General features: G+C 44.3%; 1 protein-coding gene and 1 long non-coding RNA gene across 2 annotated transcripts in view; one reads left to right on the plus strand and one right to left on the minus strand.

The window, feature by feature from the left end:
- LOC133378916 (zinc finger protein 721-like) overlaps nucleotides 1-20506 on the minus strand; it is a 42644-nt gene extending 22138 nt beyond the window's left edge. The window contains exons 1-5 of the mRNA XM_061613528.1: nucleotides 20232-20506; nucleotides 18568-18611; nucleotides 17033-17115; nucleotides 15706-15832; nucleotides 8970-10131 (exon numbers count right to left, since the gene is read on the minus strand). Coding sequence (XP_061469512.1) covers nucleotides 8970-10131; nucleotides 15706-15832; nucleotides 17033-17115; nucleotides 18568-18611; nucleotides 20232-20323 — 1508 coding nt within the window. The 5' untranslated portion in view covers nucleotides 20324-20506. The remainder of the gene's footprint in view (nucleotides 1-8969; nucleotides 10132-15705; nucleotides 15833-17032; nucleotides 17116-18567; nucleotides 18612-20231) is intronic.
- LOC133381404 (uncharacterized) lies at nucleotides 125-3872 on the plus strand. Its single transcript, XR_009761675.1, has 2 exons — nucleotides 125-170; nucleotides 1612-3872. It is a non-coding gene; the product is annotated as an uncharacterized LOC133381404 (long non-coding RNA).
- Nucleotides 20507-25213: the final 4707 nt, after the last annotated feature.

Genomic DNA, 25213 nt, shown 5'->3' on the forward strand with positions numbered 1-25213 from the left:
CTACCCCTCGGCCCATTAACCATTAGAGTTCCGTTGACCTTTTCCTGCACCGGAGGAGCCGCTCGCTCTCACATTTGTCACTCAATTTGAGAGCAAATCTAGCTGGGTGGAAGATGGGCGGGGTGGGGTGGGGACGGGGGCGGTGGAGCTGGAAGATCCTGCTTCCTGAGGTAGAGAAAGGAATGCATAGGGGGTTGTACCCACTGCTAGCCCTACTCAGAGTAGTAGACCCATTAAAATTCAGAGAAATAACTCCCTTGGGATCATTAATTACAGTGGGTTTACTGAGTAAAACAGTTGGGAACAACCCAACCAGAGTAAACCTATTGAAATCACAGCATGCAGCTGGTGGTGTGGCCTCTCTTTGGGGGGCCTCTGAATCCTCCCCCACCCCCATGAAAGCAGAAGGCAGCTGTCAGTGAAGGCTCCGATCTGTTTTCCCCACTTTCTTCTGTAATCACCCGTGTTAAGCCCTGTGAACGTTCTGATGTGCTCCCTCCAACCAAGAAACTCTTAGCTGCCAGCGGAGTGGAACTTCCATATGTAGGGGCAGTGTATCTAAACTCGAATGGTGGCGAGAAACAGGCCTGTAGACAGCCTCAAAGTTCAGGCACCAAAAAAGTAGGGAGGGGCAGATTTTTTTCCCTGTAACAAATGTAATGATTTGGTTTTTTGTTTAAAAAAAAAATTGAGGCCAGAAAAGATTTTGGGGGGCATACCCTAAAGCTATGGGTCTGCTGGGCCACCACCACCCCAGCTTCTGAGGGTGGTGGAACTACCAAAATGGCCCCCTCTGCTGATCTCAACACCCACAAGGGTCTGTAGGGAAGGAATATATTTCAGATATTTGGGATCTAAGTCATTTAGATCTTTAAACACTAGTGTGAGCGCCTTGAATTGGACCTGGAAACTAACTGGCAAGTAATGCAACTGTTCTAAAACAGAGGTTATATCATTATATGAGATCTAAAGGGAACCTCAGCCACTAATCTGGCTGCTGTATTTTGGACCAGTTGAAGTTTCCAAGTTGTCTTCAAGGGCAGCCCCACAAAGAGCTCAATGCAATAATCCAGTATGGAAGTTACCAGAGCATGGGGCACTGTGGCCAAGACGTCTCTGTCCAAAAAGGGCTGAAGCTGGCAAACCAACTGGAGCTGGAAAAAGGCACTCCTAGCCAGTGAGGCCACCTGAACCTCCAGTGACAATGTTTGGTCAAGGAGTACCCCAAAGGTGCGGACTTGCTCCTTCCAGAGGAGTGCAACCCCCTCCAGAACAGGCCATCTCCCTGCATCCCAGACATGAGAACTCTGGACACGTAACCATCTCTGCTATCTTTTTGCCGTCTATTGAAGACCTTCCTCTTTCAACAAGCCTTTTAAGTAGAGACCTTACCCCAGTCTGCATCTGTGTTGGAATTGCTTTTTAATATGTTTTAAAACCTTTTTTTAAAAAAATGTTTTTAAAGATGTTTTGTTTTAATGTATTTTAAAGTGTTTTTATGATGTTTTAAAGTGTTTTTAGTGCTTTTGTTTGCCGCCCTGGGCTCCTGCTGGGAGGAAGAGCGGGATATAAATCTAATAAATAAATAAAATAACACCTCTGTCTTTTCAGGATCCAGCCTCAGATTATTGGCCCATATCCAGCCCGTCACCACCTCCAAGCACCAGTTCAGCATTTCAACCACCTCTCCTAATACGAATGGAACAGAAAGGTAGAGCTGGGTGTCATTGGCATATTGATGGCCCCTCTTTCCAAATCTCCTGAGGACATGTCCCAGTGGCTTCATATAGATGTTAAGAAGCATGGGGGACAAGATGGAGCCCTGCAGAACCCCACAGGACAATTCCCATGGTGCTGAGCAATAGCGTCCTATTTTTGGGAAGCGGCCCTGGAATTATGAGCAGAACCACTGAAGCACTGTGCCCCCAACCCTCACCGCCCTGAGACACTCCAGAAGGATACCGTGGTCAACAGTATCAAAAGCTGCTGAAAAATCAAGAAGAACGAGCAAGGTTGCATTCTCCCGTCTCTCTCCCAACAGAAGTCATCAATCAGGGCGACTGAGGCAGTTCCAGTGGCCAGGCCTGAAGCAAGACTGGAATGGATCCAAGTGATCCGTTTCCTCCAAACATGCTTGAAGCTGAACCGTCACCACCTTCTTGAGCACCTTGACCAAAAAGGGGGTATTTGTCACTGGACGATAGTTGTTTGCTGGGGCCAGGAAGGTCCTCTTAAGAAGGCACCGCACTGCCACCTCCTTCAAGGCAGATGGTACCTCCCACTGCTCCAGTGAAACATTAATCACTCCCTGGACCCACCCAGTTAACCCCCTGTGGCTAGCTTTAAGTAGCAAAGGTGGGCAAGGGTCAAGGGAGCAGGTGGACAGTCGTACTTTTTGAGCAGCATGTCCACAACCTCTGGCCGCACAAATAAAAAACTGATCCAGTGCAGATGCATCAGACTGAGCTCTGGACACCTCCATTAGACTTACTCTAACCGAGGCGTCCAAATCTGAGCGATTTTGTCCCTGAAGTGCCTTGCAAAGTTGTTCCAGCAGGCCTCTGAGAATGTCAGAGTGATGCTCTCTTGGCCAGATGATAACAGCTCTGCTGGGCAGCTACCTGCAGACTGCAATTGCAGATGCAATTGTGGCAGAGAAGTAAGCTTTCTTTGCCGCTGCCGCTGCCACATGGTCAGCACGATGGTGCAGCCTTACCCATGTTTGGTCAGGTTCAGACAGAGATTTACGTCACCTGCACTCCAGCTGCTGACACTCCTGTTTCATCGCATGCAGGTCACCAGAATACCAAGGTGAACCATGCACTCCACAGCAATGGTGGGGGCACTCAGGAGCAATTGCGTCAATGGCTCTACGCATCCCACCATTCCACAGTAAGACAAGGGCCTTGACAGGAGTACCAGCCATTTAAGCTGAAAAATCCCCCATAGCAGTCAGGAATCCATCAGATTCTGTAAGTTTCTGAGGGCAGACCATCTCAATGGGTCCCCCACTCTTTGAGAGTGGGGTAGCTACATTCAGCCCAAACCTTACTAAGGAATGGTCCATCCATGACAACAGACTCGCAGCGGGTCCCCAAATGAACGGGGTGTTACCAATCCACTCTGTAGCAAAGACCAGATTGAGGTCTGCCTGACACAGCTGTCATGGAGACCATGAAGTCCTGAGCAACCTCTGCATGGATATTGCAGTCTTCCAACATCCCCACCCACAGGCAACTCCCAAAACATCCCCCACCTGTCAAGAATAGCTAAGTTTGGTCAAGCTAAAATGGCTCAACCAGTGGGAATTCTCTGCAGAGACCTCCAGGATACTCTGTGTTGGGGAAACCCAAGTGTTCTAGCGCCAGACAGCTGCAAATTGCTAACGTCAAAAAGATACAGCTGAGTCCTATCTGTTATCTCTTATCTGCTTTCTGAGATCAAAGTCAGGAGTTTGGGTATTGCAAATCAGGGACTGCTTGGTGTGACTGTCTAGCCCTCCTTATCTTCAAAGAAGGTGATCATGGAAGGGGTGCCTAGGATGGCTAATTGGCCCCCTCCCTGTTGCCAGCTAAATCCCATAAAATGAAGGTGATCCTTCAGTTACTCGTTCCCCATTTCATCCGTCTCGTTCCATCTATGGATTTCAGTCAAAGCCTTTGGGAACTAGGCTATCAGACTACAAAGTGCGCATTAGCAAGGATAGGCAAGCTTTGTTATTTTTCTTTGTCTGTTTTGAACCTCTCACAGTGTTATGTAAATGTATTTCTTGCTCAGCCCAGTTGTGGGTAATTGGCTTTAAAGGAAAGTAATGCTGCTCTCTTTTTTACATGTATCTTTCTTTTCTTTTTAAATAAACTACCTTTTCTTCATGGTGTGTATTGCTTGGAGTTAATGACTCTAAATCCAACCCTTGACCACACGCTACTGAGTACTGTTGATTAATTTAGCTTAATGATCCAGAGCAAGGAGTGTAACAATAGGTCTACTCTAGGATTTTAAGTAGTGCTCTGAATTCCCCTTGCTCAGAGTGTGGGCTAGAAAGGGGTGGTGGCAGTCTACCTTCTAGGGTTGGTGTTAGGTATAAACTAACCCTGGGGAAGTGAGTGTTGCCTGGAAAGCAGTGGCCCAGGGAATTGGGACTGTTATCAGAAGTAAAGACACCCCCTTGGGGTTGCTGAGGTCAAAGGATCCCAGGGGGCAATCTTTGACACCACCCACCCATAGGCAATTCCTGAAAGACCCACACCCACTGCAGGCAACTCCCAAAATGCCCCCCAGGCACTTGTCACTCCCACTGAGGCCAGTCACTGGCCTCCTGCCTGGCCAGGCTGCTGTTGCCACCACCACCCTGCCTCAACCACTTACCTCCTGCATTGTTTTTGCTGCAGCCCACCCACAACGCCTGCTCACTTGCCCTCTCCCGACACTCAGTTGCCTGTCCAACTGCTTGCCTGCCCCAAGTGGTGGCCCGTCCCCCCGCTTGCTTGCTCACCTGCAGTGATATTCCCATCCTGGTGCCCTCCAGATGTTTGAACTATCACTCCCATTGCCCCAAGTCAATACTTCCATGCTCCTGTTAGCTCAAAACAACATACAGCTGTGCTGGGTAGGGTTAGTGGGAGTTAGGGTTGCCGGGTTCAGGGCTCGAGACTGATCCTGTATCTTTAGAAGAGAAAGTCAGCCAAGTGCAAGTGGCTGGCAACCAAGAGGTCTTCTGTATCTTTAAAAATTGTGCAGGGGGAAGGGAGAATTTCACCTTGTGGTTTTTGCCATTACAATGTTGCAAGAACACCTGCACTTGGCTGACTTTCTCTTCTCCTAAAGATACAGGATCAGTCTCAGGCCATGAACCTGGCAACCCTAGTGGGAGTTGTAGTCAAAAATATCTAGCATCTAGGATTATGTCCCTGACACCAATTATGCTCTGCTCCTCACATCTTGGCTCTGACAGTAGCTGGACCATGTTTCGTGGTTTTGCCTGGAGACCACATGAACCTCAGCTTCATGATTCAACCAGTTAATATCTTCCACTGTAGCAAAGCACAAGCAAGAACACAGACAAGGAGGAATCAGTTGACATGCAGCCTCGTTCAGAGAAAAGTGGCCCACTCCAAACTGGCATTAGGAGCTACAGGGTTTAATTTAAAAATCTGCTCAGCTTCCTTGTGTAGCAGTAACTGATCACAATCAGACCAGTTTTGTTTACGTGAATAGATTATTTCAATAACAACGAACTTGAAGTCATTATGTTCATGTGAATGATCAATGAAATGCCTCACTAATGGTGCAACCAGGACTTTGTTCCCAGGTTTGAGTGATGCTCTATAATGCGTATTCTAATGCTACGGGAAAGCTTACCTGCATATAATAAACCACAAGATCAAACAATGAGATATATAACCCATTTTGTAGCACCGTTGGATGGTAGCTGGGCCACCATTTTGCATTTTTATTGGAGACAGGCTGTCCCAACAGGAAAAACTTCCACCTGAAGATTACCTCACTTGGAACAGCAATATATAGATCAACTTCTGCCCTCTGGGAGTCAGCTGCTTTTCCTGTTGGCACATATCGGAATGGTCCCATTGACTCATGACAGTCAGGCAATGCCCGCACGATGTTTTCCATCCTTCCTTTATTTAGCTTGGTTCCAACTGCCTAAGAGGAAGTAACTGAGGCCTGTGTGAGGGGCTTTTCTACTGCATAGTTTTAAGCAAGCATAAAATTTTTATTTTATATCTCCCCCTATATTTGCATTATATTTCTCCTTTTATCACACTCTGTGTAGAGTAAAACTCTAAGGATGAATTTTATTAAGCACAGAGTCTCACAGTTAAGCTATACCTTAGCTTCCTCTGCAACAGATGCTACGTCAAGGAGTTGCACACCAAAATTTGAGGCTCATGGATGAGTCTTAGGCATATAAGCTTTATAAGTATTTATTTTACTTAACAGAACTTAAACATCACAGAAAATGAATAAAATTAGTAAATAACATAGAATCATTACAAAATACAAGTGCTATTATTACAATTCTAAACTATTGATGCAGAGCTGAGAAACCCAATTAAATCATAATTACCCGACTCAACAGAGAGCCAGTGTGGTGTAGTGGTTAAGGTGTTGGACTACGACCTGGGAGACCAGGGTTCGAATCCCCACATAGCCATGACGCTCACTGGGTGACCTTGGGCCAGTCACTGCCTCTCAGCCTCATGAAAACCCTATTCATAGGGTCACCATAAGTCGGAATCGACTTGAAGGCAGTACATTTACATTTACCTGACTCAACAAGGCTGTCAAGGATGCAAGTAAAGGTGATAGATGCCTCTCAAAAAGAAGAGGGACAGATGCTCAAAGGAAGAAATATTTATACTAAATCATTCCTTTGAAGATAAATTTATGACACATTCCTAAACAGCGCCAGCACCAGGCATGCCAGGGCCCTTGGGCACCAGCCTGTCCCGGGCCCCAGCATACGCACGGACACAGCCAGGCAAGTGGCTCCTGCCTGTTCCACCTACCTGTCTCCTGTGCCCTGCTGCTGCATGCACAGGGCTGCCATCAACCAAGATGGTGGCAGAGGCTTCTCTAAGGGGCTGCCATCTTAGTTGATGGCATGCATGCACGGTTCCTGCCATCAACCAAGATGGCGGTAGGTGCATCAGCCCCTTAAAGAAGCCTCTGCCGCCATCTTGGTTGGCAGCAGCAGACAGAAGAACGGTAGGTGGAGCAATCAAACAGGGAGGCGGCCTGGAAGCTCCCTCCCTGCCAAGGATCATAGAAAGGGAGCACTATTCTCCCACCCTAACGAGGGGCCCTTCAGGGTCCCCTGTGGGCCGCAGGGCCCTCAGCCAGGGCTCAACCTGGTCGCCCTTTGGCGCCAGCCCTGTTCCTAAACATTCCTAAATTGCTAAGTTTCTTAATTATCAAAGAAAGGCAAAGCTATATTCTATGAAATACCCAACTACATGAAAGACTTTAATAAATCATATGCCAAGGTAACATACATTGCAACTTTAGCAACAATTTTGATTAAATATACCTTGCAACTTTTGCAACATTTTTATTAAATATAGTCTACTATCATCAATGATAAAATAATTATAGACACATCCAATGGAACTACATCAAATACAAACAATTGCTATTTTATTATCAAAACCTAGATTATGTATGAAATTGTTCACATCTGTGTGTAAGAAATCTATCAATATTAAAAATAACATTTGCTGTGAACACATTTAGCTAATTTACAAATGTGGATTGATTGAGTCGAGCCAATTCAAGGTTTTTTTTGTAGAATGGGAAACACAGATCATTAAGGATAGGAAAGTAGGGAGTAACGATGTCCCAGTCTGGTTTGTAACTCTAGTCTTTCTTTGAAGGACATCGCAAACATGGAAGGATGCCTGTTATTCCCAATGTAATGATTTTAAATGAGTTGCACTGGGGTAAGGAAAATCAGCTATGAGGCCTGGTCTAAAGCCTCTGGAACCACTCAAAATGGGTGCAAAAATGGGTATATTTGCCACAAGAGAAATAAGGATCAGAACTCAACTATTACAAACAATAATGATGACATGCAAAACTACTAATAATTTTAAGTATTATGCAACTCTGTTTCCATTTACCCCTACCTATAAAAACAAGGATTCAAAGGAACCAGCTGAATATAGGATCCTACGGATAAGATTCAAAAGAACAGAGATGAAGGGAAAAGGTTGGAAAGGGAAAATGGTGAAATATAAACCTCACCTGAGAATAAGCAAAAATATTAAAACAAGAAACTTATGTTTATTAGAATCAGAACAGCAGAATCTGTTCAAAGTTGTTTATGAGCCACACCGTACAGCCCCAAAAGGCTGGCTTAGCGGAGAATGGCCACAAACAGGCCAAAACTGGAAAAGGGACAGATTTAAAGTCAAGTTGGCAGGCTGGGCGGAAAAAGCCCCAGAACAAGCAAAAGTCTCACAGAAAAATCTGTAGAGAAGCAAAAATAAAATTAAGGAAAAAAGCAGTAAGAACTTTTCATGGGAAAGAAACATCACAAGAACTATAATGGAAGAACTGGGGCCCGAGTTTGCTTCCTCCCTGTTCCCTTGTGTGTCATGTTTCTTTGGATTATAAGCCTGTAGGCAGAGACAGTCTTACTTTAAGTTGATTTTATGTAAGCCTCTCTGAGAACCTTTTTGGCTGAATAGCAGCATAGAAATGCTATAAATAAATAAACAAATGTAGTGAGTTCTACCACTCAGTGCAGCTGAGGGTTTTTTCCCCATCCCAATAGAAACCCGAACTTTTCTGCATTCCAATCTCTCCTTTTCTCACGCCTCAGTTTTCCTTATTGAAAATTCAGCTCTGTATTGGTAAATGAGAAGTCATGGGACAAACACCTGCAGAAAGTTTTCCATCCTTTTAGGGGCTGATATGATCCTAAGCCTTGTCAGGATACAGACTCACAAAGGTCACCTGGCCCTGTTAGTCGCGTGGAGTAACAAACCTTTCATCTTCATAATTAGTTTGGCTAATGCTTTCTTACACTCCAAAAAAGGAAAAATGATTTCTCCACTCAAGAGAGACTTTCAGGTCTGTGTCAGTCATGAGCCAGAATTTCTTGACTAAACTTTTTCTTCCATTCCACTCCACAGCTCCTTCACTCCACTTCACAGATTTGCCCCCAAAACTGAGCTCAGTAACAATCTTCACTGAAGCTTTCCTAACAATTCATGAGCATTTTATGGTTTCTCCTCTTTAAGGATGCTTTGATATAAATGAAGAATGGCAAGCTTGTTAAAGCTGTTTCCTCCAGTGAACTCTTTGAAGTGCACTAAAGGTACTACTCCAACAGAAACAATTTAAACACTCGAAATATTTATAAGGCTTGTCCCCCATGAGTTCAGTGATGCAAAGTAAGCGTTCTAGTGTGACTGAAGCTCCTTTCACATTTCAAACAATTCTAAGGCTTTTCTCCTATATGTGTCCTTTGATGCACAGAAAGACTGGAACTGCGCTTAACGCTCTTCCCACACTTCAAGCTTTTAAAAGGTTTGTCTAATGAATGAGTTCTTTTATGTCTAGTAACATGGCAAAGCCGACTGAAGTTCTTTCCACACTCCAAGCATTTATAAGGTTTGTCCCCTGTGTGAATTCTTTGATGTCTAGTAAGGGTGCTACTCTCACTGAAGCTCTTTCCACACTTTAAACATGTATAACGCATGTACCCGGCATGCGTTCTTTGATGTCTAGTAAGGGTACTGCTCCCACTGAAACACTTCCCACATTCCAAGCATTTATAAGGTTTGTCCCCTGTATGAGTTCTTTGATGTTTTGTAAGGGTGCCTCTCTCACTGAAGCTCTTTCCACACTCCAAACATTTATAAGGCTTGTCCCCTGTATGAGTTCTTTGATGTCTAGTAAGGGTGCTACTGTCACTGAAGCTCTTTCCACACTCCAAACATTTATAAGGTTTGTCTCGTGTATGAGTTCTTTGATGCGAAGTAAGGTTGCTACTCTGACTGAATCTCTTTCCACACTCCAAGCATTCATGAGGTTTGTCCCCCGTGTGAGTTCTTTGATGTGAAGTAAGGTGGCCATGCTGACTGAACCTCTTTCCACACTCCAAGCATTCATGAGGTTTGTCGCCTGTGTGAGTTCTTTGATGAGAAGTCAGGTGGCCATGTTGACTGAAGCTCTTTCCACATTTGAAGCATTCATGAGGTTTATCCCCTGTATGAGTTCTTTGATGTTTAGTAAGATTGCTACTCTGACTGAAACTCTTTCCACACTCTAAGCATTTATAAGGTTTGTCGCCTGTATGAGTTCTTTCATGCAAAGTAAGGTGGTCACGACGACTAAAGCTTTTTCCACACTCCAAACATTGATAAGGTTTGTCTCCTGTAGGAGTTCTTTCATGCAAAGTAAGGTGGTGATGCTGACTAAGCCATTGATTTTTAAATTCACCACCCTGAGAAGCTTTGGATTTATCCCCTTGTTTCTGCGTTTGTCTCCCCTTTTGTCTCTTTGCTCCATCTTGTCTCCCCAATTTCCATTCCTTCTCCTGCTCCTCAGCTTTTCCCGGTGACACATCTGATGGGTCCCCCTCGGCTGTGATCCCCCAGGCATCTCCTGATGGAAGAAAAAGGAAAGCTGGTAAAGTGCTGTGGAGAAATGCTGTGTGTCTATATATATCCACTAATAGGCAAAAAAACCTTGCCGTTTAAGAACGTACCTATAGCCAACAGATAATTCTATCAAACTTTAAAAAGCAAGGAAACTGGGCAGCTACAGTGAATGCACCAGGGGAGCAGGAGACCTGACCTCTTCTCTGAGATATTGTACCGCCCTACAGATTTGTAAAAATGCATACACAATTTGGGTTGGTCTTTTACACCCCAATCCACCTGTAAATGTACTGCTTTCAAGTCGATTCAGACTTATGGCGACCCTATGAATAGGGTTTTCATGAGGCTGAGGGGCAGTGACTGGCCCAAGGTCACCCAGTGAGCTTCATATCTATGTGGGGATTCGAACCCTGGTCTCCTAGGTAGTCCACCTAGAAAATTATATTTCTCTCATTATTCATCCTAGAAACCTGTGCCAAATTTATTTTTATTAATTTGAAAGCCTTTTTATTGATCAATGTCATATGATGGTGAAGACAGCCTTTTGTGTTTCAAACTGGAGGTTATGCTCTATTTCTATTTTGGGTACATTAACAGTTGAATCTGAAACTGCAGTTTGATGTAAAATCAGACTGATTACAATATGTTGCTACTTAAGCAATGACTCTATTTGTTGGGAAAAACAAACGTGGCCTGCCCAAGACGCATGTTTTCAGTCTGCTATGCTTATACTACTCCACTTAAGGAAAGGTGGGCATAGTCAATTAAAATCATAGAGCATACCTGGAATTTTGCTAGAATATCTTTTACCTCCCACTATTTTATCTTGTGCAAACTGAGACACTCCTCGTGTCTATTGGAAACTATTCTGCAGAATAGTCAGTGCCATTATTCCACAATTGTTTGTGGAGCTTTTTTTTAGTGTTGCACAGTATTGCTGTACTTCACATATTCACAGAAACAGAAGGAAAAGAAAATGATTCACTATAGGAAACTTCACTAAAATTGCAAAGTAAATCAAACATATTTAAAGTGACTATCTGAACGATATCAACTGTTTTAATATTGTTGCTTCCTCCCTGCTAAAACAAGATAAGCACAGCACATGTCTTGTTTCTGTTATTTGGCTGATTGCAGGTGTTGCCACCACTCACCAAAAGGGGTCTGTTTTTTCTCTCTCTCGTTTTACACTTTGAACTCTCGATTCTCTCTGACTGTTTTGTGTATCACCATGAAAATTTAGAGGGTTGTTAAGCAAGCGTTTCTGAGTTCAGGACTATATGTTTTTAAGGTTTTGTTTTGAAATGAGCTTGGGGGAAGCATCAGAATGGCACAAGGGTATTTTTCATTTTAACATTGTGGAATGCGGAAAATCCATGCTGACTATAGTATACAGCCACTCTCATGGCTGTATAATACACACACACACACATACATCTGTTTATGATTTGTGCTTTGAAAAACTATTTTCTGGAACCACTCTCTTGATGTCAGAGTGTAATTGTCAAAGTTCGAGGCCTTGTCCTGTTACTGTGTTACAGACCTGATTTAGCAGTAGCTGCTTGGTGACAGGTCCTAAAAGGAGAGATGGTAGATTTTAATATTCATAGACAGGGCCTGGATCAGGTAAATTCATTGTGATCCATTTGGAAAATTGCAGGCTCTGATTGGCTAGAGGTTCAAGAGAGTGAAGGATGGACAGTTAACTGTCAGTAGGAAGAGGCAGTTGATGAGGGAGGTGTGAGGAAGAGGCCAGAGAAAGCTGAGGTGAAAGTGGAGACTGGAGCCCTAGATGATAAACTATTCATCCCCAAAGTGTTAACAATACCCAACTGATGAAGATCAGAAGGGAGTCAGTGGCAGCATTAGGCTGAGAGGTTGCTCTGTGTAATTTTCAAGATCAGCTAAACTGCCCAAGCAGCCAGAATATCAGCTAGGGGTGATTTGGGTTTCTGAGGAAGATTGTCCCCAGTAGCTGGAGAAGGCTGTGGGTGAACCTGGCTGGGGTGGAGATTTAGGGCATGTGGCCATAAGGTAAAAGCTATTTAGAAGCAACACTATCTCTTGGGTCTTTAGAAATTGTCATCAAGCATATTTAAGACCCCAATGTGAATGTCAGTATTCCCTTACAAACATAAAATCCCTTTTAAAAAAATATTCGTTCATCCTATTTCCAAGAGCTGGTGTCCATCTCACACCCAACCCTATTATATCAAGGTACTAGGAAGCTTTAAAGGGATTCTGTGGAAATGGTGAAAGCGGAAAAGAGTCACACTGTGGAACTTCACATTATTGTGGGAAGGAGTTCCAGAGATCCTGAGATACAAATATCAAAGAAGCACAACCTTAACTACTGCTTAAACAAAGTGAGCCTGAGGGAACTCTTTCTGAATAGCTGGTGGGGCCCGATACTTTACAAGTGCCAAGGAACAAAACAAACATTTGTACTGCAAATAAAACAATCTGTTGTTGGAGACAATGCCAGTTTTTTAAAAATAACAAGGATAATTTGGTTTGTTTTAATGCACCTTCAAAAGAATAAAAGGAGAAACAGCCTGAGGAAGACAGGTATTAATGAGACCAGCTTTAATTACAGAAGATGGAAGACTGGTTAGATGGGAAGGTTCTCAGTAGTCATTTCTTAACTGTGTGCAACAGGGAAAATTAATTAATTAGCTAATCACTTTTTTTAAAAAAACAGGCTGCCTTTTAGGGTGAAAAATCGTGCCAAGATGCGTTAGACATCATTCGTTTCAGCCTCTCACACACGCCCCCTCACATCCCTGCCCTTCTACGATTATACAGTAAAAATAAACTTCAGTCTTTGTGATTGATAAGTGAGTTGTCTGGACACCAGGAATCCCTGGGGTCCTAAAGAGCTGCTGTTTCCCCCTCCCCTGCACTCAGCTAGTGGCTTCTGTCTCCTTGTAATATCCATTAGAGATTAGATACTCCTTAAAACTTATTTCTGCAGATTCTACTACACAGTAAGTGTGAGTGGATGTTTTGAGAAATCCCATGGTATACATGTCGACTCAGAAGTAAGTCTCTTTGTGTTTAATGGGGCTTACTCCCAGGTAAGTGGGCTCAAGACTGTAGCTTAGGCTTTCTTGTAAGGAAGGGGCAGAAAAGGGTTCATGGTGGGAGGGCCCCCTTGCGCACACCGACCTGGGAAAAGTTCACTTGAATACAATGGGAATTAGGAATGTAAACACAATAATCATGCTAGATTGGTTGAAGCCTGGAGGTGTACTAAGAGGGGTAGGGGGTGGAGGAAAAAAGCACATCCCTCCCTTTAGAAAGCTGCATTGTTTTGGTTAAAGGAAGCCAAGTTTGATGCCTGTAACACGAGCACTAAGTCCTCCTTTGCAGCCACTTTATACTTTCTTCTATATTGTCACAAGAAGCCTGTGAGGTAGGTTAGGCGAAGATTCAGTGACTGGCCCAAGGGCACCAGGTGAGCTTCATAGCCAAGTCAGGATTTCAAATCCGCTTTGCTCAAAAGTGAAAAAGAAAAAAAAACTGCTGCAGTCATTGTGAAGTATTAATAAATAACCACAACAGAGCTGGAAAAGTTACTTTTTTAAAACTACAACTCCCATCAGCCCCAGCCAGTATGGCCACTGGATTGGGCTGATGGGAGTTGTAGTTCAAAAAAGTAACTTTTCCAAGCTCTGAACCACAACAAATGAATAGAGTGCTTGATTTTTAACTATTTAAATCATGAATTTATCCCAGCATGGGCATCTGGACAGAACAGCTGTAAAACTTAAATTGTGTTTGACCCCCACGATGTGAAATGCAACATTGGGTCTGGATGTAGCATTGCCAGCCTAAGATCAGCAGCTGACAGACCTACAGTAACATAACTCCACCCCCAAATCCAGACTCACCCCCCCGATTGAACTATACATGCACTTTTTCCTCCGCACCCAAACTTCTCTTCTCTCCCCTACTTCTGGCACTGGGACCCATCAACTGACCTTGAGCCATAGCCAGGCTAAGGCCTTCTCACTTCCTTGCCACATCCCTGAGCTATGCCACAGCCTTCTTGTTGGATGAACGCCAGCACCAGCAACTCCTTGCATGCCGAGCAAAAGAGGCCAGGAAACAGACAAGTTCAGGGGTGGGGAGGAAGGAAAGTCTCCCTCCTTTGAGTGGAAAAGGCCCAAAGAGTTACTGAAGGAAATTAGAACATGAGACAAAAGGTTCATATTTACTATAAATAAACAAGCAAACTAGGAATCGAAAGGAAGGGAAGAAAGGAAAGTTGTTACGGGAGAAGAAAGCGAATGTAGAGGACCAGGGAGGAGAGATGAAAGAAACTGGCTGGGTCGAGTGCCAGGGATAAGGTACAAGCAGAGTGTGAAAAGAGAATGGGAGATGAAATTACAGAAGATGGGTAAAAATACATTGAGAAGCATGTGGGAGTGAGATGGGGAAAACGTAAAAGAAAAAACCTTCTCCCCTTACAGCCATTGGATCAGCAAATTCTGCCTAAAATGGGGAGGCCGAGTCATGAAATCTCCAGACAAATGTCTGTACTTAGCTTGAGGAAAGCTGAGAAATGCAACTTCTTGCTGTAAGGTAAATCCTGTTGCAAAGCATGTAGCAATTTACAAAGATGGACTAGGCATCTAGTCTAGAAAATGTCACTAGAAAATGGACTAGAAAATGTCAGTAATTGCCAGCTGATTATGCCATATTTTGCTTCCATCTGCCGCCATTTTTGTGACTGGCTCTGCACCTGCACCACCATTTTGAGACTGGTGGGCTTCAGTAGATTTCAGGTGTTCTGTGGAGGGAGCACCTCAAATTCAGTAATTTACGTATGTGACCATTTGGAATTGTGCTGACTTAGTCACAATTCCCAGAGAGAGAGAGAGTGGTCCCATCCCACATCTGAGCATCTACCTGCTGGTCTCTCCTCTCCTACAAAGCCTTGGACAAAAATATATTCTCCATCTCCTTCCTGCCAGGAGATGTGGTTAAGTTTCAAACTCAGATGTCCTTTTAAAAAAATGCATAAATCTGGCTTAAACAGAGCAGATTATTGGCCTATCCAAGAGCGAGCAGCTGGGAGGGGCATCAGTCCTGACCTCCCAGTGGTGTCACTGCCACCTACCTTGAGGGAGAAGAGGAGGAGCAAAGGAGCAAAGCGATGCCGACATTGGGACTGTGTGGGGAAATTTCCAGAACCATTCAGGTGCCCCCCACAGCCCAAACCTACTCCTCCCCACTGGCTGAACCTGGGTCTATCCAGCTTATTATTGCATACTCTGAATGAATGGTAAGTCCCACCCACCCATTCCCAATAAGAGACTTGTCAGTAAAAAGAGATCTGAGATAAGTAAGTCAGGGCAGATGGGCCTATTTTCTATTACGGTTATTTTACCACCAGTATCTGAGGCAGTATGGGGAACACAATTGGGGAGAGTGGTTTTGCACTCATGTCCTGCTTGTAGGCTTCCCATAGGCATCTGGTTGGCTACTGTGAGAACAGAAGGGCTCTTCTTATATTCTTACGTCCAGGGTAAGTCCATCAACACGCTTCTAGTGATCTAATGGGGATCCTTACCCAGAAAGGTTACCATCTCATGAACCTCCACCATGACCTCCTCATAAAGAACTTTCTGGCCTGGATCCAGCAGGACCCATTCCTCCTCAGTGAAATGCAAGGACACCTCCTCGAAGGTCACCGGACCCTGGAATATGAAAACAAAACACCTTCCTTATAATCGCTCCCAGGCAAGGTGTGGAAATCAACTACCAACCACTCACAATCTGAAGGTAGACGTGACAAATGGGGATTCTACCTTCAGTGTTCACAAATCTGTGGGTCGAGACAGCATGCATCCAAGAGTTCTTAAAAAACTGAAGCCTGAAATTGTTGATCTAACAAAAGTATGCAACTTGTCCCTGAGATTGCCTTCTATATCTGAAGACTGGTAAGTGGCCAATATTATACAAATATTTAAACGGAAATTATAGAGGTCCAGTTAGCTTAACACAGCTTTTGGGAAGACTAGTGGAAAACATTATGAAAGACAGAATTACCAAACATTATGGAAGAACAAGTCTTTCAGAAGCCGAACCAGCATGGCTTCTGCCGTTAGAATACTGTGTACAATTCTGGTCACCTCACCTCAAAAACGATACTGGAGAGCTGTGAAAAGGTTCCAAAAAGGGCAACCAAAATCATCAAGGGGTTATACAACTCCCCTCTGAGGAAAGGTTACAACTTTAGGTGCTTTATGGATTAGAAAAAAGGTAAGGAAGGAAGGACATGATAAAGATGTGCACAATTATGCACGATGTGGAGAAACTGGACAGAGACAAGTTTTTCTTCCTCTTTGATACTATGGAAAAAATGGAAATGCCTTCAAGTCAATCTCGACTTATGGCAACCCTATGAATACGGTTTTCATGGTCAGCGGTATTCAGAGGGGGTTTACCACTGCCTTCCTCTGAGGCTAAGAGGCAGTGACTGGCCCAAGGTCACCCAGTGAGCTTCATGGCTGTGTGGGGATTCAAACCCTGGTCTCCCAGGTCATAATCCAACATTTTAACCACTACACCACACTGGCTCTCATGAGGGCAATACACTACTGAATACCAGTTCCTGATAATCACTAGAAGAGTGCTGTTGTGCTCAAGTTGTGTCTGACGGCTGCCCAGAGGCATCTGGTTGGCCACTGTGATGCTGGACCAGATGGGTCTTGGGCCTGATCCAGCAGCCCTCTTCTTATGTAATGTTCAGAGTTTCATGGGAAAAACTCAGCGGAATCACAGCCTACCTCAGAAGGAGTCCCAGAAGTACAAGGGCAAGAGACAAGGCCCCCTGTAACAAGGACGGACCCACTCTGGTTTCCCCTAACATGTCTCCCCAATGATCTTTCCCTTACCTGAGCTGGCTTCAGGGTGGCTGTTCCCTCTCCAGGGTGAAGGGGGGAGGGTCCTGAATGTTGCTCAGATGCCATTTCACAGCCTGAGAAGGGAGAAAAGGTAGCCCAGTTATTACCTACTTAGTACACAGCCCTATTTAGTCGAACCCCTCATGTCAAAATTGAAAATGAGGTTCTTAAATTCCCCCAGGAGGAGAAGGAGGGTGGTGACCAAAAAAGGCCCAAGAGGCTAAAATGTGTTTGGAGGGATTTTTTTTTAAATAGGTCATCAGAAGACCAGTGAATGGATTTCAGCTTACAAAAGATAGAAGCATGATCCTATCAAAGAGAAATCAACAGCGCACTGCATATGTACGATTCTCAGGGAAGGGAGAAATAAGGAACAGGATCTGTAAATAATGATCATATAGAAAAACAAAACAGAATATAAATAAACGCAGAAGAATATGCAAGGTTAAAATTAACTACTGTTGTTGGATCCTACATTGGCCCACCTAAACTCCACCAGCCCTCTAGATAAAGTCGACTACATCATCTCCGCTGACCTAACATGGCCATTTGATGGACCAGAAGAACATCCATCCTGCATTCGCTTTTCCCTTCTGTAATCAGCAAACCTTCTTTTTCTTCTTTGTTGCCCTTTGGTTGATAGCCTGCATCTCCCCATCCCATCTGGGGGAAAAAAATCCTCCACCTCTCCTGGCCTTTCCATCTCACCTCTCAAATGTATACTTAAAAATCATCCTTCTTTTTAATTTTTCTTTAAAGAATGCACCTTCCCACCTGGCTGCCACTTCCACTCCCTTCTCAAGGACTATCAGAGTCCAAAACACAACCTAATTTCCCTCTCAGCCTGAGATTGTTCTCTTTCCCCCACCCCCCATGTCTCCCCCAAAAAGTCCCTCTTAAGGTGCTGTTGGGAATAGGGTTGCCAGGCTCAGGTCCTGAGAATGATTCTGTATCTTTAAGAAAAGAGACAATTCAGCCAAGTGCAGGTTTTCCTGCAACACTGTAATGGGAAAAACTACAAGGTGAAATTCTCCCTTCCCCCTGCACAACTTTTAAAGATACAGAAAACCTCTTGGTTGCCAGGCCCAGCAACAATCCTATGATATCAGTACTAATAAACAAATCAGAATGCTCAATAAAGATCTGACAGTCTTACTCTACTTCTCTGAAAATGTGCTTTAAGACAGCAGCCTAAAAGCAGAATTCTTATGAGTGTTTCTCAACCTCACTTCATCAGAGCTGATAGAAATGGATCCCAGCTGGGATTACAATGTTGAATCGGGTTGCTAGTTCCCAATTCCTCATTTGCCTGAAAGTTCCAAACACTAAAAGGAAAGTTCACAGTTTCCTGAACTCCAAAGTAAAGTTTATATGTCCCTCAATCCCCAAATATGTGCTGGAATACCCCACATCAAATATCTCCATGATAAAATTATTTAGTCAAAATTTTCAGGCTTGTGAAATACTCATAAATGCACAAGGACATCATAAAACCATAAAAAATAAGTAATAAGTAAAATCTCTACCTGGTCCAGAGATTCCTGCAGGTGCATGGCATGGACAAGGGCATCTACAACAATGAAAATAGCTAAAGATTGCAGGGGGGAAAATACTAACTGGGGGTGCCCACCCCAAAATGTGCTTTGTGTACTTGTTCTTAATGTTTGCTTTTAAAACAATGTTATACCATTTTAAATGTCAAGGCTTCCCTCTGAAGAATCCTGGGAAATGTAGTTTGTTAAGGGTGCTAAGAAGAGAGATTGACTGTTCCGGGAACTGTAGCTCTGTGAGGGGAATGAGGGTCTCCTAATGACTCTCAGCACCCTTAACAAACTACAGTCCCCAGGATTCTTTGAGGGAAACCATGATTGTTTATACGGGTATGATCATGCTTCACATTTATGGTGCAGATGGGGCCCTAATCATTCATTAGTCTCATCAGCAGTCAAGGAGAAAACAGTGCCCCACCCGCCATTTTAAGTTATCTAAAATGTAATGTTCCGCCCCACAAAACTATAGCCTTTATTGATTTCATAGAGGAGGGACATTGCATTTGGGGCAAGTTAGGAAAGAAGCAGCCACCACGGATGTTTGCTGAGCTCAGGAACTTAAGACGCTCTTCCAGAGGAATTCTACGGAATTCAGATTGTAAGACACAAAAATGCAACAGATAAGATATAAAAGAAGCAATAAAAATACAATTAAAAACCGTACAACATCTAACACAGCACATTACAATAGCTCCAACAGGCAGAAAAGTCTTTAAGTGGTCCACCAGGACCAGCGGCAAGTTTCACGTGGTCCACGGGGAAAAAAAGTTTGGGAAATGCTGATGTGATGGGAGGTGCAGAGAGGTGACTATTTGACATGGGGGGATTTACTTCTGAGTAAACATGCACAGGATTGCATGTGGGGCAGAGGGGGGGGGAGGAAGAGGAGAAGATTGACAACCCCAGCTGAGCTCTTCCCTACCTTGAGTCACAGGAAGCTGCCTTATGCCAACTTAGACCATTGTACCATCTAGTTCAGTAGTGTCTACACTGACTGGCAGCAGCTCTCCAAGATTTCAGACTTTCCCAGCCCGACCTGGAGATGCAGGGGATCGACCCTGGGACCTTCTTCATGCCAGGCAGCTGCTCTTCCACTGAGCTCTCTTCCCTTCAGGGCTGGTGTAACATGGTAAGCAAGGTAAGCATGGCAAGCATGGCAGGAGGGTGCAATGCTTGAGGGGCACCAGAGGCGCCCCTAAGCCCATAAATTTTTTTAAAAATGCCCGGAAATATTAATAATAAATTACTATAAAACATTTTCCTACCCCATAAAGATTTTCTTATTTGTCCTTATTTGCCTTGTTACATTTTTTATAATGAAAAATGAACAAAAAAAAATTATAGAAGGGCGCCGATTTATAACATGCAGGGGGGCACCGAACACACCAGCGCGGGCTCTGCTTCCCTTCCACGAATAGTGAGCTCCCATTCAAAACAGTCCCTCCCATCCACTGCCGAAGAGTATGGGGGGGGGGCTGGTGGAAGGTGGTGAGTGGCCTCGCTGTCAAAACAGAGAATGGTTGGGCCTTGGCCTTGTTGGGGGCAGGTGCTGGGGGGAAGTGAGTTATTGGCACCGGGCTCACAGCCCCCCATAGCTTAGGGAGGAATAGAGGCACCTGGGCTGGTAGCCAATGACTGACCGCTCTTCAGGAACGCGGGTAACCCTCTTCGAAAGCCATCCAAATTGGTGGGCACCCGAAAGTGCAGCCGCTGTTCCCACCGAGCCCCCCATGCAAGGCTGCTTCCTCTGCGCCACGGCAGCCCCCTCCTCCCCCCATATCTGGAGGTTGCAGGAAAACCAGCCATGGAGTTTGGTCTCTGCTTTGCATGAGACTGGGTTGCATCGGGTTGCATCGAGAAGCCCTCCGATTCTTAGTAAGGGGAAGCAGGGAGGGTCATCCCCCCCCCACCCCGCTTTCCCTACCTTTGCCTTTTTGTTCCTTTCAGCGCCTACCGAGGGAAACTGACCAAGCCGGAATAGGGAGGTGTAATGACCATAGAGTCAGAGGGGAACAACATGCAGCATGCACTTCCGGCCCTCATTCGAAGACAGTTCTGGGCAGACAGGAGCGTGGTGCAAGGAACAATCACACGAAAGGCTGGGGCCGCTTTCATTGCTTCCATGCCACTCTGTCCCCTCCCCCTCGGCTGCCGCTATTTTTTGCATCTGCGCCCTTCCCTATTGCCATTCTCGACTGGGAACCTGAACTGTTACGGAGCCTAAGAACCACCACACTGCTTGGCCCATTAACCTTTAGAGTTCCACTGACCTGATTTCCCAGCGTAAGGACTGGCAGCAGAAACTTACTGGGGGCGGGAGGGAAGGTCCTGCTTCTTGGGGCAGAGGAAGGAAGCCATAGGGGGTTGTATCTGATGCTAGTCCTACTCAGATAAAACCCATTGAAGCTTGTAGACAACACTAGCTGAGGTCCATTAATTTCAGTGGGTTTACTCCCAGTTGTTGTTGTGTGCCTTCAAGTCTATTACGAAACAGCGACCTCCAAGAGCATCTGTCATGAACCACCCTGTTCAGATCTTGTAAGTTCTGATCTGTGGCTTCCTTTATGGAATCAATCCATCTCTTATTTGGCTTTCCTCTTTCTCTACTCCCTTCTGTTTTCCCCAGCATTATTGTCTTTTCTACTGAATCATGTCTTCTTCTTCTTTTTTTACAATAATTTTTATTCAAATTTTCATAAAACATACAAAACAAAATCATAAAACATTCAAAGACAAAAAACAAAACAAAACAAAAATGATTAAACAAAAAAATAAAATGTTGACTTCCCATTTGTCGCTGATCAAATCAGTTATAGGTCTACAATATATAACAATCCTGTCTCTTAAATCATATTATAAAATCACTTTCCTCCAGTAATCTTAATTAATCATCAAATCTCATAAACATTACTTTATTCTTTCCACAAAAAGTCAAAGAGAGGTTTCAATTCTTTAAGAAATATATCTATCAATTTTTCTCCAAATAAACATGTCGATTAATCCATCTCGTTAATAATAATAATAATCTTATTGTCATAACCATAGTCCAAATAAACATATCGATTAATCCATCTCATCAAAATCTGTTAGGTCCAATAATTTCAATAGCCATTATTCCATTATCCCTATTAATTCCATCTTCCATCTTCAATAGTCCTGTTAAGTCCAGTAATTTCAGTGTCCAATCTTCCATTATCAGTATTCCATAATAATCTTGCTGTCATAGCCATAGTCATATAATAAGAGTCTGATGGGAATTTCCTCTATCCCAAATATTTTCTTGTCATCAATTCTGAATAAGTTGCTGAAATATTGTTGTAAAGTCATCTCTGTTCTTCTTTTTTACAAAATGCACTGGCTCATCTCTTGAGAGTTTTTCCATTGTCACATGGCTGCAGTTAATTCCATAGATTTTCTCTATATCAAGCTCCATCACGTCATTCCAGTCCAGAAGATTATCCAAGCCATTGATAACTTTATCTCTAATATCTTCATTAATTTCTTCAGAGATAACGTTAAATTCCAAACAGTAGATTTTATTTCTAATATCCATAAACTCCAGATCTTTTTCCAATTCCACATTTGTTCCAATCTCCAGGGCTTGTATCTTCCCTTTATTTTTTCTTTTCTCATCTCTGATCTCATTCTCCTCTCTCACAGGATCCCCTATTTCTTTAAGCTCCTGCGTCATTTTGCTCAGTTCAATTTTCAGCTCCTTACTGCCCTGTCGCAGGGTTTGTTTCGTTATCTCAATCTCATCCATTATTTTCTGAAACATAATTACTTCCAGATTCTCAGCCACTTTCTTGATTGCCTGAATCATGTCTTCTCATTATGTGTCCAAAGTATGATAACCTCAGTTTCATCATTTTAGCTTCTAATGATAGTTCTGGTTTAATTTGTTCTATGACCCAATCATTTTTCTTTTTCACGGTCCATGGTATCTGCAACGCTCTGCTCGAACACCACATTTCAAATGAGTTTATTTTTCTCTTACCCGCTTTTTTCACTGTCCGACTTTCACACCCATACATAGAGATTGGGAATATCATGGTCTGAATGATCCTGACTTTGGTTTTCAGTGATACATCTTTTCATTTGAGGACCTTTTCTAGTTCTCTCATGGCTGCTGCCCCCCACAGTCCTAGCCTTCTGATTTCTTGACTATTGTCTCCAATTTTGTTAATGACTGTGCCAAGTTAGTGTTAACTCTTGACAAGTTCAATGTCCTCATTGTCAACTTTAAAGTTACATAAATCTTCTGTTGTCATTACTTTAGTCTTTTTGACATTCAGCTGTAGTCCTGCTTTGGTGCTTTCCTCTTCAACTTTCATCAGCACTCGTTTCAGATCATTACTGGGTTCTGCTAGTAGTATGGTATCATCTGCATATCTTAAATTATTGATATTTCTCCCTCCAGTTTTCACACCTTCATCTTGATCCAATCCCGCTTTCTGTATGATATGTTCTGCATGCAGATTAAACAAATAGGGTGACACCCCTGTCTTCCAAAGAGTAGGTGCTGCCACACTAAAAGAATGATTTCTTGCAAGTGCGGAACGAGTATCATGTGGCACCTGTAACAGGGCCTGTTCCATCGAGTGAAGTGCTCAACTAGGCACATATGGGTAAGGCGGTCCCGCAAGTAAACTGGCCCCAACCACTACTCTCCACTACCTTTGCCAAGAAAGGGGCATTTGCAGCTGGTTGAGGGTCATTCTGATCCAAGGGATCCCTGGTGGTTTCTTGAGGAATGGCCTCACCACCACCTCTTTCAAGGGTACAGAAACTACCTGCTCACGCACTGAGGTGTTGACCACACTCTGGACCCAACCAGTCAAAAACCCCTGCTAGCCAGGAGGTACTGGGGTCAAGAGGGCACGTGGTTGGACGTGTAGCTGCCAGCACCCTGTCTACATCAACTGACTGCATAGGCTGAAACTGATCTCGCAACACATCACCGACTCCAGTATTGGGTACTTCATCTGAAACTGGAACAGCAGCACAGTCAAGGTCACTCCAAAGTCAAGCAACTTTATCCTCCAAGTGTGTAGCCAGCTGGTCACAGCGAGTCCTTGAATGCTCCAGAGTTCCTTCCCCCAAGGTGGGAGTCAGGAACCTCCGAACTGTTCCAAAGAACTCCACTGGACAACTACCAGATGGATGCAATGCGAGCTGAGAAGCAGGCCTTCGTTGCAGCCAGCACTGCCACATGGTAGGCACGAGTGTCGTGCACTAGCCAGTGGTGGGTCGGCTTCAGAGCAAGACTTGCGCCACTTGGGCTCCAGATTTGCTTCATAGCCCAAAGCTCTCCAGTATTCAAAGGAGCCACTCGGGTTCCACAACACTGGAGAGGACGCTCAGGAGCCATTGCGTCAACTGCCCATTTCATCTCGCCATTCCATAGCGAGACCAGGGCTTTGATAGGACTGTCAGCTTTCTCTGCTGGAAAATCCCCCAGAGCATTCAGGGACACATCAGTTTCCATCAGTTTCTGAGGGTGGGCCATCCGAATAGACCCACCACCCTTACAGGGGGGAACTGCCACTACCAGTCCAAACTTCACTAGCTAATGGTCCATCCGTGACGAGGGAGTGCATTCCATGCCCCCTACCTTTGGTCCATCCCTCATATCCCTTGGAGTAAATACTACATCAAGGGCCTGATGTGTTGGACTGATGACCATTTGACACAGCTCCATGGTTGTAATGGAGGCCATTAAGTCCCGTGCCAGCCCAACGGCTGCCTCAGCATGGATGCTGAAGTCACCTAGAACTATCATCCTGGGGTTTATTATTTATCTATTGAAAATATTTCTATCCTGCCCTTCTACCCTGTAATAGAGCACTCAGGGCAGTTCTCCAACATCAAACCAGAGACCACTTCACCAGCTCGGCCAGGGATGCCACTGGGCAGCCAGGTGGTCAGTAGACCAGTAGTATCCCAAGTCAGTCTCTCTGGCCCAACACCAGGTTCAGACCCTGTAAGCCTATCCCAAGATCAAGATGTTTCCTAGTGACAGAGATGGCACTTCTATGGACAGTGGCAACACACCCCTCAACCCCGTAGCCTATTATTATTATTAATTATTATTACTATTACTATTTAGTTAGTTACATTTATACCCTGCCTTTCTTACACCATGGAACCCAAGGTAGCAAACATGTGGTTCCCTGGCGGTTTTCCATCCAAACATAGCATGGTGCTGTCCCGAGTACCCAGATGAGCACCAGTTGAGTCAGGTCACGCCTGCCCAGCTGACCTATATAAGTCTCAACGATAGATGTCAAGTCAGCCCCTGAGCATGGTCTTATCGTGGACTGACCTGGCATTCAATAACAGCACCATCAGACCACAGGACTCAGTGGATAAGCTACCAGAAACTTCTGAATGAATGAAAGGGCTGAGACGGGGGAAAAGGACCAAACATCTAGGTCTCCACCCCAGATCATGGTCAGCCCTCCACTCCAGCTGTGCCTTCCCCAGCCCCAGAGCTTGGAAAAAGTTACTTTTTTAAACTACAACTCCCATCAGCCCCAGCCAACATGGCCACTGGAATGGGCTGATGGGAATTGTAGTTCAAAAAAGTAACTTGTTCAAGCTCTGCCCAGCCCACCACAAC

The sequence above is a fragment of the Rhineura floridana genome, chromosome 3, assembly GCF_030035675.1.
Source record: "Rhineura floridana isolate rRhiFlo1 chromosome 3, rRhiFlo1.hap2, whole genome shotgun sequence".
NCBI classification, from domain to species: Eukaryota; Metazoa; Chordata; class Lepidosauria; order Squamata; family Rhineuridae; genus Rhineura; species Rhineura floridana.